The sequence below is a fragment of the Procambarus clarkii genome, chromosome 18 (assembly GCF_040958095.1).
Source record: "Procambarus clarkii isolate CNS0578487 chromosome 18, FALCON_Pclarkii_2.0, whole genome shotgun sequence".
Taxonomy (NCBI): Eukaryota; Metazoa; Arthropoda; class Malacostraca; order Decapoda; family Cambaridae; genus Procambarus; species Procambarus clarkii.
Genome location: NC_091167.1, coordinates 24,314,733 through 24,331,526, shown reverse-complemented (window position 1 = coordinate 24,331,526; position 16,794 = coordinate 24,314,733). Strand labels below are relative to the sequence as shown.

The following is a 16,794-nucleotide window of genomic DNA, read 5'->3' as shown; positions in this document are numbered from 1 at the left end:
GTAGACTTTTTAGTACAAGGAGTTGCATCAGTACTGAGCACCCGCCACGCTGGTGACCCCGGTACACTGACGCACATCACTACCATAATAAAGCTGTCTGCTCGCCACAATAAAGCAATCCTTTCCCCCCGAAACTAATGCAACCCCACTTTTATTATATATATATATACACACCCCCACGAGTGTGGGCCGAGGTGACCTTCCGGGCGTGGTTAGTGCGGTGGGCTCTGGCCTCTCCCAGGCTCTTGCATCATCACTCGCCAACACATTGCAAGTGACTCATTGCTTTGTTTCTTACACTGCTACAATTATTGTTAACGGCTCCCACTAACTTGGATCACCGCCATAATCATTACCCACAGCCATTACTTTCATCACAGAAAGGTATTACTCAAACTGCTTACACAACCTCCAGAACTACGGCCCTCACCCCTCCCACCATTACTAGCCATATATTCAAAATCACCAAGCATCACAACTGCCAGAAGTCCCATTCACCCTCAACTGCCGCAATTATCACCACGCATCAATACCTCACTGTGCCGCCACCACACCAGGCCACCACCACACTAGGCCACCACCACACCAGGCCACCACCACACTAGGCCACCACCACACCAGGCCACCACCACACCAGGCCACCACCACACCAGGCCACCACCACACCAGGCCACCACCACACCAGGCCACCACCACACTAGGCCACCACCACACCAGGCCACCACCACACCAGGCCACCACCACACTAGGCCACCACCACACCAGGCTACCACCACACCAGGCCACCACCACACCAGGCCACCACCACACTAGGCCACCACCACACCAGGCCACCACCACACTAGGCCACCACCACACCAGGCCACCACCACACCAGGCCACCACCACACCAGGCCACCACCACACTAGGCCACCACCACACCCGGCCACCACCACACCAGGCCACCACCACACCAGGCCACCACCACACCAGGCCACCACCACACTAGGCCACCACCACACCAGGCCACCACCACACCAGGCCACCACCACACTAGGCCACCACCACACCAGGCCACCACCACACCAGGCCACCACCACACTAGGCCACCACCACACCAGGCCACCACCACACCAGGCTACCACCACACCAGGCCACCACCACACCAGGCCACCACCACACTAGGCCACCACCACACCAGGCCACCACCACACCAGGCTACCACCACACCAGGCCACCACCACACCAGGCCACCACCACACTAGGCCACCACCACACTAGGCCACCACCACACCAGGCCACCACCACACTAGGCCACCACCACACCAGGCCACCACCACACCAGGCCACCACCACACTAGGCCACCACCACACCAGGTGTCACGAATCTTATTATGATTCTGCCAATTCTCCCGAACCTCGTATTATGTTATTGTTTTCTCTACGTAAATATTGCTGTCAGTTGTATAAGATTTGTGTATATAGATATATATATATACATTATATATATATATATATATATAACATAGATAGCTGGGTAGTGTGTGTAAGGTTTGTTTGGTGGTGGATGTCACGTGAAATTAGCCGTGTGGGCGGTTGACAATATCTGGGAATGGCCAGGGCGATTGTTGGCAAATCAATTGCCTATAGTTTTATATTTATTTATTCCCATATTTGGTAGCCGTAATATTTCAAGGAATGTGAGACCAGTAATTACAACTCTTAGTTAATAATGTTGGAGTTTAGGGCTGACCTTTGTAAATAGAATGTTCACAATGTTCATGCGAACGTTAATTGGTGTTTGGGTAGACGGTTAGTCGGCGTTGGGCCTGTGGACCACGTCCTGGGCAGTAGAGTGGCGGCTACGGTCGAGTGCAGTTGTGTTTAAGCTAAGTTCTTGGGTTTTGTTATTTTAAGCCCATATAAATATTAATTTATCTGGATAGACGATTTTAGTGTAGTTATGGCTTACTCCATATTCTGGTGATAGTGCTCGGGTCTCAAATAATTACTTGCATTCTATAGTATTACATGCTGATAAATATTTCTGGCTGCTATTTATTTAATTGTTGTTAAGTTGTCACCCTTAGCAAAATATATTGTTCTCCCGTTTTTATACAGTGATTAATTATAACCCTAGACACCTATTGGCATGGCAGATTGTTATTGTTCTTTACACTGTGGGGAGAAGAACATTATTTAGTCTCAAGGGTCGTGACACCAGGCCACCACACCAGGCCGCCGCCACCACACCAGGCCGCCGCCACCACACCAGGCCGCCGCCACCACACCAGGCCACCGCCACCACACCAGGCCACCGCCACCACACCAGACCACCACCACCACACCAGGCCACCACCACCACCAGACCACCACCACCACCAGACCACCACCACCACCACACCAGACCACCACCACCACCACACCAGACCACCACCACCACCACCACACCAGACCACCACCACCACCACCACCACACCAGACCACCACCACCACCACCACCACACCAGACCACCACCACCACCACCACCACACCAGACCACCACCACCACCACCACCACACCAGACCACCACCACCACCACCACCACACCAGACCACCACCACCACCACCACCACCACACCAGACCACCACCACCACCACCACCACACCAGACCACCACCACCACCACCACCACACCAGACCACCACCACCACCACCACCACACCAGACCACCACCACCACCACCACCACACCAGACCACCACCACCACCACACCAGACCACCACCACCACCACACCAGACCACCACCACCACCACCACCACACCAGACCACCACCACCACCACCACCACACCAGACCACCACCACCACCACCACCACACCAGACCACCACCACCACCACACCAGACCACCACCACCACCACCACCACACCAGACCACCACCACCACCACCACCACACCAGACCACCACCACCACACCAGACCACCACCACACCAGACCACCACCACCACACCAGACCACCACCACACCAGACCACCACCACCACACCAGACCACCACCACCACCACCACCACACCAGACCACCACCACCACACCAGACCACCACCACACCAGACCACCACCACCACACCAGACCACCACCACCACACCAGACCACCACCACACCAGACCACCACCACCACACCAGACCACCACCACACCAGACCACCACCACCACCACACCAGACCACCACCACCACCACACCAGACCACCACCACCACACCAGACCACCACATTTTCTGCCCACAGTCAACATCCAGGAGAAAGTTAAACACCAAAGGGCTGATTAAATGAGACAATAGAAAATTAGATAAAAATACAAAATTAGACAAAAAGTGTTGGCAAAAGAAAAGGATAAATAAGAGACGCGAGCAGTAAGAAGAGGTAGTTGTTAATGAGTAAATCTTAAGACACACGGTGACGCGGCGATCTTGCCCACCACCGCTGGTCGTACATAGTATGCATAACTGTGCAATGTGTGCACGATCGATGACATCCTCCTAGACTGGCGTGAGCATGGCCGCCCCGATACCAATCGATGCCCTCGCTCCTACCACCACTAACATTATCGCCAGTCGTTATGCACGAAAAGACGAATTTATAGAGCTTAGTTGGACAACAATTCTGTGTTGAAATAGCTTGGGAGGTATCCAATCCAGACCCAACCAGTAGGGTCTAAATTTCAAAGAATATTTTCGCTACTCCCAACTAATCCATTAAAATAAGACACTATTTTGTGTATTTGTCATATGTGACGTCACTATGGTGTCATACTTTGATTTCAGCTCACGTTTCAGATTCTAATGGACCCAAGCCCACCCAGTTCACCCCCCCCCCCCCGCCCCCACACACACACTGATGCCAAATCCCGAAGTGGTGCCCGTCTACCCAATAGAAACAGGCCTATGCTTAAGTGCTCTGGTCTGATTGGTCCATGGAAAATCCTACGAAACGTTGGAACTACAATCCAGCTCGAGGAGAGATCATTCTAGCGGTGGCTTCTACTACTGGTGGAGGTCTCCCATCTCCTGGCCAAGACCTCATAATGTTCGGGTCATGCCACGCTTTGTCCAGTTAACTGATTGCAATCTAACATCACCAGAATGAAGAGCACTTTCAGAGAAGCTACTACAAACAAGGCAGACGTGTGTACGTGTGTGGACAACTACTGTATGAGACGACCACATGTGTAAGGAGTCATCAACCATCAACCCGTCCTCCTAATGAAACGTCGCATACTTTACCAAGGCCAAAAGTTGTCGTACTAGAACATGGTAGCGGCCGGGGAAATTGACATACTGTCCCGTTTTATGTTTTGGATCCTCTGGTAGGCGTGGATACGGCACTTTAGTACGACACTTTCTTGACGTTAGGAAACGTTTGGAGGACGGGCTGCAGCCATAGTGTGCGAGTGTACACCATCACGGGTCTACTGGCTCCCACCATTATTCCGGTTTACCAACAGTCCGCGATTGTCTCCCCGGCCACCACCTGTCTGTCGCAGCTACACGGGGCACCAAGGATCTCATCCAGGATCTGCTATGTTGTGTCCTGTACAAGAATGAATGCCGATGTGAACCACTAGTAACAGTCTACCTTGCGCCCACGACTTCTATATATTGTCAGACCGATTCTGCAATATACGGCAAAAATGTGGAGTCCTTATCTATTTAAATACAAAATTACGCCAGATAAAGTCCCAGAGCTGAGCATATGAATTACGAGGAAAGACTAAAGGAGGTAAACAGAGGAAGACATTACAACATAAAAACACCCAAGAATAGACAGTAGCCCAGAAGAGACTAAGGTGGGTAGGCACACTAACAAGGGGGACGGATCGCAGTTAAGTACCCAAACGAGCCAAAGGTACATTAGAAATATGTTTTCAGTCATGACAGACCCTAATAGATTCCGGAACCTCCCTTGCCTTGCTCTACACTGCAGTGGTTCCGAGGATTAACGTCCCCAGGCCCGGTCTCTGACCAGGCTGGATGGTCCATACCTGGAGAGCATACAGGAAAGGATTTCGGGAGTTCTATATGTATGCTCTCCAAGTATGGACCAACCAGCCTGGTCAGAGACCGGGCCCGGGGACGTTGATCTTCGGAACCACTGCAGTGTAGCAAGGTAAGGGAGGTTCCGGAATCTATTAGGACTGCCACTGAACAAATTTATAATGTATCTTTGGTAGTCGGGTCAACCAGACCGTTGGATGCAGTTGCTCACAGCATGATATATGATTCACAGTCTGGTTGATCAGGTATCCTCTGGAGAAGTTTAGTAAGTTCTCCTTAAGAACTACAGAAAAAATAGAGGGCTACAGAAAATAATATGGTATTTAATGAAGGCAAGTTCCAGCTCTGGTGCTACGGAAAAAAATTAAAATATAAAAGCAGAAACCTCGTACAAAACTCAGTTAAATCATAACATAGAACGAAAAGGCAATGTAAAGGATCTGGGTGTACTCATGTCGGAAGACCTTACCTTTAAAGAACACAATAAAGTAGCCGTCACAACTGCAAGAAAAGAACCTTTCACACTAGAGATGCTATACCGATGATGATACTTTTCAAGACGCTAGTGCTCTCTGGAGTGGAGTACTGCTGCACAATGACAGCCCCTTTCAAAGCTGGAGAAATTGCTGACCTGGAGAGCGTGCAGAGATCCTTTACTGCTAGAATCCACTCGGTAAAACAACTAAACTATTGGGACCGACTGAAATGCCTAAATCTGTATTCCCTTGAGCGCAGGCGGGAGAGATACATACTAATTTACACGTGGAAAATATTAGAGGGGCTGGTCCCAAACCTGCACACAGAAATAACACCTCATGAGACCAGAAGACATGGCAGGATGTGCAGAATACCCCCGTTGAAAAGCAGAGGTGCAACAGGTACTCTGAGAGAGAACTCTATCAACATCAGAGGCCCGAGACTGTTCAACACGCTTCCACTACGCATAAGGGACATAACTGGCCAATCCCTAACTGTTCAAGAGAGAACTTTATAAACTCCTCCAAATGATACCTGATCAACCAGGTTACAATTCATACGTCAGGCTGCGAGCAGCCGCGCCCAACAGTCTGGTTGACCAGTCCAGCAACCAGGAGGCCTGGTCTAAGACCTGGCCGCGGGGATCTTTACCTCTGGAATAAGAGCCACCACACAACACTAACAACAACAACTAGAAGCAATCAGTCGCCACCAGTTTCCCAGACCATGACAGCATTCCCACTCATTACATGATCACACCCCCCCCCTCCACCCCAACATAAGCACGCACACATCAATCCTGCCCACTCACACATCAATCCTGCACACTCACACATACATGCCCACATGTCAACCTCTCTGCATACCTGTTGTCTAAATGTTGATGGTTTCGAAGATCAACGTCTACATACCTCATGAAAATCCTAGTGTCACTTGAGAGTGATGATGCATGATGTTAGTGCTACCGGTCTTTAATTTGTTGCCTCTGCTTTATTTCCTCCTTAACAGAGTGGTGCTATCTCCGCTGTTTAAAGTATGTCAGGGATAACACTCGTATCTACGGTCCGTCTCCAGTTGTTTTTTTTTACACTTCTTGATTAATAAGGAGCTCCAGGAATGAGGGCCTGGGGCCAGATTCACGAAGCAGTTACGCAAACACTTACGAACCTGTACATCTTTTCTCAATCTTTGGCGGCTTTGTTTCCAATTATTAAACAGTTAATGAGCTCCGAGGCATCAGGAGGCTGTTTATAACAATAACAACAGTTGATTGTCAAGTTTTCATGCTTGTAAACTGTTTAATAAATGTAACCAAAGCCGTCAAAGATTGAGGAAAGATGTACACGTTCGTAAGTACTTGCGTAAGTGCTTTCGTGAATCTGGCCCCTGGTGCAGAGTACACCAGGCACAGTGTCTGTGGCTGCCTCAAAATCCAGAGGGGTAAGGGTGACAACTGATATTGATGATTGATGAAGATTAAGCCCCCCAAAGGTGGCACGGGCATGAATAGCCCGTAAGTGGTAGCCCTTTCGAGCCATTACCAGTATCAAAAGATGATACTGGAGATCTGTGGAGGCCCAACTGCACCCTGCGTGACGGGAGATGTCTCCCGGACCAAGTGGTGACCAAATGGTGGACAACTGATATATGATTTGATGTTTATATCACACCCTTGAAGACTTCGTTTGGGTTATCAATCTTCAGTGTTCAGGGGCTCACCGCCAACGAAATCGTACTGTATATTTCTCAGTATTTTGCGCATTTGTTTGTCGTGAAGTATGAAAGTTCCAGCACCCTTGCGCAGGGGCCCAATGCTGGATGAAGGTTATATTAAAGAGTTTGCATAGGAGAAAAAGTATTTTGGATTCCTCTGTATTTCACTGATGGCCTTTTCCTTTCGTGGATATTATATGATTCTTGTAGCTTTAGTTCAATAATGTATACTACTCTTCATAGCCTTCCTTGTCAGTCTTGAGGAAGGTTGGGGCCTTTCAAGTTGTTTCGCGATTTGCTTTCTTCGCCTGTCAAGGAAACGCTATTTTCGTTCATATCTGCATCTATTCATATTTTTTTGTTTAGGGGCATGTGATTTGAGCATATTTCTAGAGCTACTGAGCATATTTTCTCGATGCACTGATTTAGGTTCGAATTTTGTAGCTCTCATTCCCAGCTTACTTCTGTGAGCTCTTGGTTTCTAAGTTCCCAGTTAATCTGTTTATAATTAATATTTAATTTGATGAATTCGGGAGCGGAATTTGCCTTCTGGACCAAGTTATCACATGTCGAGCCTGGCCTCAGGCTGGGCCCGGGAAGCAGACCTCCCAGAACCCTCTCCAGGTATGGGACTCACTGCGCGGGTCTATTCCCCATGCTTGTCTCAACTTCAATTAAGCTGTGATCTAGGTTACAGGTATTTGTAATCATTATGTTCCTGATCAATTCATCGGTATTTGTGAAAATAAGGTTTCGTTTGATTTCCATTCTAGTTGATTCTAGTGTTTGCCGGTTTAAGGCAAATCTGTCACACAACCGTAGTAAGTCATATGTGTGACTGTTTATTTAGGCTACTTCCTGGGATTCTCTCTGATAGAACTATTTGCTATATTCTTCCATTTTAGCTAGACAATATTAGGGGCCAGGTTTGTGAGGTTTTCTAAGCAGCATTTCTTCTCATTAGTTGGTGTTTAAACTGCCAAGTATTTGTCTCTGGTGTCTTATATACAAGGACAATAACAACATTTAGGATCACTATTTAGATTATCAGTTCTTGCACCACATCCTTTGTTATACTCAGCAGCTGAGTGTAGATTAGTGTACTTGATGTTGAGGCTGATCCCACCCTGTAGCCTGTGTCTCCTGTCACATCACAAATTATTGTATTCTGGTATTCATATTTCACTATCATCACAATCCTTTGCGGGGGGGGGAGCTCAGTTAAAGCAGTAAACACTGTATTTACCTCATTTAAGCGGCCAGCTATAAAGTGGACTTCAGTTTGGTTTGCGTGATTTTATACGGTACATGTTGGCAAATACACCTGATATTAAAGTGGTTGTGGAATTGCTGTGTTTTACCGGGATGTCATACAAGGTGTGGCGGTCCTTGTTTGAACCTTTCAAACATGGGATGCCATAACGCTGTTGATAATTTTGAAGACACTAGTACTCTCCAGTCTGGAATATTGTTGCACACTAACAGCTCTATTCAAAGCTGGAGAAATGCCGACTTGTAGTGTGCAAAGATCCGTTACTGCTAGAATCCATTCAATAAAACATTTATATTACTGGGATCCCATTAAAACTTTTAACTACGTATTTTAGATTGCAGGTGAGAGAGAAACATAATAATTTACACTTGGAAAATATTTGAAGGAAGGGAACTATCAGGAGAAACACTAAGCCATTACGACTATTATAGCACTTGGAAGGGGTCAGGATAAGGATTTGGGATGGGATGGGTGGGGGGGGGGAGGAGGAATGGTGCCCAACCACTTGGACGGTCGGGGATTAAACGCAGACCTGCATGAAGCGAGACCGTCGCTCTACCATCCAGCCCAAGTGATTGGGCAATATTTGAAGGAGTGGTTTCATCAAATCTGCACACAGAAATGACACACGAAGCCAGGAGGCATGGCAGGATGTGCAAAACAGCCCCATTGGAGAGCAGGTGCAAAATGTAGGCTGACATACAACTACTGTATATAAACACCATAGGCCCAAAACTGCTCAACACGCTCCTGCTACACTTAAGGGGTAATAATTGGCCGGTCTCTCGGGGGTGTTCAAAACAAAGCTATAAACACCTCTAAAGGGGGTGTTAATAGTGTAGCACAGCTTACGTTTACAGTGTTCTAGTTTAGTGTTTATCACAGCCTGATCAACCAGTCTGTGAGCAGCCACGTCCAACAGCTTGCTGGACCAGAACCACCACCAGGAGGCCTTGACAAGAGACCGGGCAACGGGGATGTTGAACATCGGAATCACTGCAAAGTAATGGTAAGGGAAGGGAGACCGGGCCTCGTGTGGGAGGTGGTGGGAGGACCGGGCCTTGTGTGGGAGGGGGTGGGAGGACCGGGCCTTGTGTGGGAGGGGGTGGGAGGACCGGGCCTTGTGTGGGAGGGGGTGGGAGGGGGTGAGGTGCGACGGTGGCTTTGTCATGTATTCAGGTCATATTTTACTGATACACTTTGCAAATCAGTTTGAAAATATAAACTCCAAGTGCAAACTTTAGCCAAGCCATCCTGGTGATAAGATGGGTTGTGTAACGTAAAGCTACACTTTATGTAACTCTGTGGACGATCACACATACCGACGCGATGGACAAATAGGAAAGTACAATTTGGTACTATTCATTTGATAGAGCCTGGAAAAAATAAAGCTAACAAAAAATAAATATTCCTAGGCCTAAGAATATATGTACTATATATCTGGCCTCAGCGTGTAACCTAGGGTGTCTAGGTTACGCTTTATTAGTAAAACAAAAAGTTTTCCGGTTTGTTCAAATTCAATAATACAAAAGTCTTCTTTTCTATTGATCCATCAGGTCCTATTGATCACATCGTGACACTATAAGTACTTGTATTTTAGGAGCATGGGCTGACTTGTCATGTTATGATTACTTTATTTTGTTATTTTCTAAGCTTTAAAAGTACCTGGCGTCTACTTGATCACCTGGGCTGTTGCTGCCCGCTCAAGGCAACCCTTGGAGGACAAAACACACACACTTTGCTGACCGTCATATCTTGGAGATATTTTCTTAACAAGCAATGTTGAAGGGCAGACAATAAGAAACAATAACTGCGACCAGTTACAATTGAGTGATATACCACAAGACACCAATGGTAACTGCCAACCAGGAAGGCGGCCCCGGGAGCCAGTCAGCCAGTGGCTGGCTGGCTGGCTGGCTGGCTGGCTGGCCAGGGTCACCATGGCGACCAGCAGACGCCTCGCACCTCGTCAGCTGGAGCCTCCTGACCTTGGGGGTCCAGGCACCCCATCCTCCCTCCCTCCCTCTCAACCACACGGGGAGGGGGGAGGACATTGGAGAGGATGATGATGATGATGATGATGAAGATTAAGCCACCCAAAAGGTGGCACGGGCATGAATAACCCATAAGTGGTGGCCCTTTTGAGCCATTTCCAGTATCAATAGATGATACTGGAGATCTGTGGAGGTGCGACTGCACCCTGCGTGACGGGAGATGTCTCCCATTGGAGAGATGGGAAGGAGGATGTAAGAAGAGACATGGGGGGGGGGGAGGAAGAGGGAAGACTGGGGGGGGGGGAAGACGATAGGACGGGACATGCGACGGGTAATGGGAAGGGGGAGATGTGAGTGGAGGAGATGGAGAGGTGTGTATAAGAATCATAAAATCCAGGAGAAGCAAAGAGATCACCAGGAGGCATGGCAACAGAGGTGCAAGAGAGAGAGAACTCTATCACAAAGAAAGACCTAAGACTTCAACACTCCCGCTACACATAAGGGACATAACTGGCCGGCCTCTCGCAGTGTTCAAAAAGAGAACTTGATAAACACCTCCAAAGGATACCTGATCAACCACGCTGCAATTCATATCAGGCTGCGAGCAGCCACGTCTAACAGCCTTGTTAATTGTTAAAAGACCACCAACCAAAGACAGGGCCGTGGGGACGCTGATCCCCGGATCCAAGGCAAGGTCACCGCAAGAGGCGCATGTACGGCCACCGTACATGCGTCTCCGTCCGTCTATTTCGTCAAAAAATTTCCATAAAAATCAGTCTTATATACCCAGGCATTAAGACAAACTTACAATTCATCAAAATAATTAAAACAGTTTTCACCACAGCTCTCACACTAAAGCTTGCTGCAGTAGCTCACATTAAGACCTGGGGAAAAAGCCTTAATTCAAAAGTTATAAAAGGCTGCTTATATCCGGCTACAGGCGCTAAGTGAGCAGCAGCAGCAGCAACAATGAGGAGTGTGTGTGCAAGATACTCTTTATGAGGAGTGTGTGTGCAAGATACTCTTTATGAGGAGTGTGTGTGCAAGATACTCACCTTTCGAAGCACCTGTCGACATTATCTGACATGAGCAGCAGCATACACAGCTGCTCGAGGGCGATGAGCTGCATGTCCCGCTCCTCGCCCTGGCCCATCTGCAGCCACTCCAACAGCGTCTCGGGGTCCACGTCCGCCATCATCTGGAAAGAACCAACAAACAACAATGAAGTCTCCCGCAAGATCACATTCACTCCAAACATGCAGGCGATGAGTCACAATAACGTGGCTGAAGTATGTTGACCAGACCACACAAAGGAAATTGAAGGGACGACGACGTTTCGGTCCATCCTGGACCATTCTCAAGTCGATTGTGAGAATGTGACTTGAGAATGGTCCAGGACGGACCGAAACGTCGTCGTCCCTTCAATTTCTAGTGTGTGGTCTGGTCAACACTCCAAACATCTACACTTACGGGCTACTCATGCCCGTGCCATCTCTGGGGTGGCTTAATCTTCAACAATCAATCGATGAAGTCTCCACCACAACAAACACAACACATTAACAAAAGCAAACACAAATATACATAAACAACATTTTTTTCTATTAAAAGCCATTCATTAAGTCTCACAAAATCATTGGCAAGCAATGACAATTAACACATTACAGTAAATAGTAGCAAAATCAAAGACTAAATACGTCTGCGGTAACTATGCTAAAATGATCCGACATGGCCGCCCTGTGATGCATCTTACCCAAAAAAAATCCATTCATAAATAAAACACATATTAGGCTAAACTTTATGAAGCATGAGCTTCATAAAGATCAAAATCCATGAGATCCAGATGTTCTTACTTCTACAAAACCGAGAATCTGGACAACGAAAGGAATTCATTGGAGCCTCGACCGAAAATAATCACAAAGATCCAATACAGTGGAGAACAGAAAGACGAAGACAAACATGCAGAACACAACACGAAATCTGCTGATATTATGAAAATCACTGAGGCAATGGAGCAACTTGAATTCGCGACCTGGTGATTCCCAGACGCCTGCCTTAACTGACTTGACCACGATGGTACAAAAGTTGACAGAACACGAAACAATGGGTATAAATTGGATAAGTTTAGACTTAGGAAAGACTTGGGTAAATACTGGTTCGGTAACAGGGTTGTTGATTTGTGGAACCAATTACCGCGTAGCGTGGAGGAGGGGTCCCTCGATTGTTTCAAGCGTGGGTTGGAAAATGTATATGAGTGGGATTGGGTGGTTATAAATAGGAGCTGCCTCGTATGGGCCAATAGGACTTCTGCAGTTACCTTTGTTCTTAAAAAGGTACATAAGAACAAAGGTAACTGCAGAAGGCCTATTGGCCTATACAAGGCAGCTTCTATTTATAACCACTCAATCCCACTCATATACATGTCCAACCCACGCTTGAAACAATCGAGGGACCCCACCTCCACCACGTTACGCTGGTGGAGATATTGGTAGGCTGTTGAAACTATCAACGCGAAACAATGGGTATAACTTGGATAAGTTTAGATTTAGGAAAGACCTGAGTAAATACTGGTTTGGTAACAGGGTTGTTGATTTGTGGAACCAATTACCGCGTAACGTGGTGGAGGTGGGGTCCCTCGATTGTTTCAAGCGCGGGTTGGACATGTATATGAGTGGGATTGGGTGGTTATAGATAGGAGCTGCCTCGTATGGGCCAATAGGCCTTCTGCAGTTACATTTGTTCTTGTATTCCTATAATTCAGGTGCATGAATTGTATAGGTATCCTAGTTTCAACTTCATCAGAGTTTCACTGGTGCAAAATGTACACACGGCAAGCATATTGTACCTTGGGTAAGGTATTACATTTGTTAACACACTATTATATAACACGGATATAAATGGATATAAATTCACTTGAACGTGTCCAACGTAGGATGACTAAGTTAATTCCCCAAACTAGAAATCTTTCATATGAAGAAAGATTAACAAAGCTTAAATTGCATTCACTGGAAAGGCGAAGAGTTAGGGGTGAGATGATAGAGGTTTACAGGGAATGAATGGACATTAAGGGGATATTAGTAAGGTATTAAAAGTATCAACACAAGACAGAACACGAAACAATGGGTATAAATTGAACAAGTTTAGATTTAGGAAAGACGGGTAAATACTGGTTCGGTAACAGGGTTGCTGATTTGTGGAACCAATTACCGCGTAACGTGGTGGTGGGGTCCCTCGATTGTTTCAAGCGTGGGTTGGACATGTATATGAGTGGGATTGGGTGGTTATAAATAGAAGCTGCCTCGTATGGGCCAGTTAACAGTTACCTTTGTTCTTATGTTCTTAAACCCCTTAACATTGACAATGTATAATTCATCCAAAAGTTCTCTTTGTGAATGTGACATCAATATCCAATCGTGTATCAGACGTCACCCTACCCTCCAATGGACTTGAAGTTGCTGTCTATATTTTCGTGTTTTTCCATTGCACAGAATATGGAACTTGTTTCTTTGGCAATGCAAAATATTCTTGAGACGACATACTTTGCAACGTTAGAACATAAGGTTCTTTGTACCATTAGAACTTAGATGCTCTAAGTTAACATGCATTGTTCATTTATTCCCCCACCTTTGAAATTAAGAAGAAGAATTGATTAGCTTCCCAGCCTCGGTAATCTAATCGCCTAAGCTACTGTGATTTTTAAATTTCTACCCCCATTTTAGGGTGCCTGACAGCTGGGTGGACAGCGCTTCGGATTCGTAGTCCTCAGGTTCCGGGTTCGATCCCCGGTGGAGGCGGAAACAAATAGGCACAATGTTTCTTTCACCCTGATGCTCCTGTTCACCTAGCAGTAAATAGGTACCTGGGAGTTAGACAGCTGCTACGGGCTGCTTCCTGGGGCTGTGTAACAAAAAGAAGGCCAGGTCGAGGACCGGGCCGTGGGGACGCTAAGCCCCGAAATCTTATAACCTCAAGATAACCATACTCTTAAGTTCAATTCCATCACCATTATCTTAATCATTGCGTTTCTTGGACATCATAATATTATTCTAATGGCTTTATTTTGTACCTTCTCAGAGTTGTTTAACTCTCCTTAACCAAAACAAGAAATGATAGGTGTAGCATAACGAATTAAATATTAATTAAGCCACTCTATCCTTTTGAGACTTTCATTATCTCGATAAGCTTACTTGAACCTGACTGTATTTATACTAATCCTTCCCTAGCCATTTGGGATCGAATTAATGCTTAGTACACAAGCCTTGGGGCAGTGGGAAGTATTAACGCAAATGGGGGTCAAGTGGTTACAGTTTCTACAAGACGGTGAAAATACCCGTCACTTGGGAAACAATGAACAAGGTCACATCAGGGGAGGACGGCTTCACTATGCCTGCATTTTAATCTCTCAAAGAATTATGGGAGGCGGCTCGGGTTGTTCGGGAACTACTTAGTGACCACTTTGCCTTGTATACTGAATTGTTATGGGGGGAAAAAAAAGCCCACTTCCAAAGGAAAAGATTAAATATTAATATAGACCAGAAAAATGAATTTATTACAAAATATGAAAGATTGGTATCAACAATACACGCCTCTCTGCGTTGGTAGCTTTAACGAGGACACGGTCGAGGACACACATACTGTGAATTAGTAGAGGAAGCATAACGGTGACAGGGGAAGCAAGACATTTTGCCCGAAACACTATGGAAATGAGTGGCTTTAGGTATAGTATGTACTACCGCTATCTATAAATCTAACATTATGTTTGTAACTCATCTTCTATGTGAATGAAAACTCACACCCCAGAAGTGACTCGAACCCATACTCCCAGGAGCAACGCAACTGGTAACTACAGGGCGCCTTAATCCACTTGACCATCACAGCCGTCAAAAGGAAGTGATAGCCAAGGCTATTTTAGCCACTTCCCCGACGGCAACTCGGATGGTAATCTTGGGCATAGCATTTCACCAAATCACCTCATTCTTTGGGGCACACGTGAGGAACACAAATGCGAACAAGCCTGAATGGTCCCCAGGACTATATGCGAATGAAAACTCACACCCCAGAAGTGACTCGAACCCATACTCCCAGGAGCAACGCAACTGGTAACTACAGGGCGCCTTAATCCACTTGACCATCATGGCCGTCAAAAGGAAGTGATAGCCAAGTGGCTAAAAGTCGGGGAAGTGGCTAAAATAGCCTTGGCTATCACTTCCTTTTGACGGCTGTGATGGTCAAGTGGATTAAGGCGCCCTGTAGTTACCAGTTGCGTTGCTCCTGGGAGTATGGGTTCGAGTCACTTCTGGGGTGTGAGTTTTCATTCGCATATAGTCCTGGGGACCATTCAGGCTTGTTCGCACTTCTATGTATGTACTTTTACCTGATTAAACATTTGGATTTGACATGTGGGGCCCAAGAAATTTAAATATTGTAATGATGAACAAGTCAAGGGGTGAGGTAAGATGTTACGGAGCGCACACAAAGAATGGTTACATAATGGAACGAGGGAAAGAGAAATACAATACAGTACTGGAAGTGGCTAGGGAATGTAGTCAGGTGAAGGAGGCGGCGCGGGGTAACACATGAGCCAATGCATGATAATATTTTAGACTTAGTGCTAACCAACAGGAAAATGCTAATTAATTACATCAAAATAGGGAGTGAGCTAGAGGGGACAGTGATCATAAAGAAATCAGATTTAGCATTGAAGTGAATAGATTTAAAGGAGAAAATTCAAAATGCCACATTTTAGAAAAACCGATTTTAATAGCCTAAGAAATATTTGGACGAAATAAATTGGAAAGTCTTGGGCATTGGGGGGGGGAGGCTAGTCTTGGAGGAAGACGTGATCCCAGCGATGAGTGATGTAAAAGGGTATTTCGATGTGGATTCAAAATATAACTTATTTAAAAATATTCTAACCAAAGCACAGGTACGTAGTTTACCATACAAATTGAATAGCTCGAATAATAATGACCCGAAATGTATAACAAAGGATCTGAAGAACCTTATAGGAAGAAAGCGTGGTACAAAAGGGTTAAGAATGGTTGAGTCAGTTTAGAACAAGAATTCGAACAACTCGTTATAAATGTTAAAAAAAAAGAGATAAGGAGGGCAAAAAGAAACTATGAAGTTCGCATAGCAGGGCAAGCAAAAACAAATCCTGTTTTTTTTTCAGTTATATCGAACAAAAATTAGGGAAAAGATAGGTCCATTAAAAACTGAGACAGGTCTGATAACTGATAATGACGAAGAGATGAGTAGTATTTTATCTCTATATTTACTAAAGAGGAACTTAACATTATGCTTTCAGCAGAACAAGTCTATGTG

The 16,794-nt window shown here is 46.1% G+C and overlaps 1 protein-coding gene across 17 annotated transcripts in view; it reads right to left on the bottom strand.

Moving 5' to 3' along the window:
• The window catches only part of Ufd4 (ubiquitin fusion-degradation 4-like), a 203,906-nt gene that overhangs the window by 168,999 nt on the left and 18,113 nt on the right, over positions 1-16,794 (bottom strand). For all 17 annotated transcript variants that reach the window (XM_045736451.2, XM_069326362.1, XM_069326367.1 and 14 more), the window contains one exon: positions 11,529-11,671. In XM_045736451.2, the coding sequence (XP_045592407.2) occupies positions 11,529-11,671 (143 nt within the window). The remainder of the gene's footprint in view (positions 1-11,528; positions 11,672-16,794) is intronic.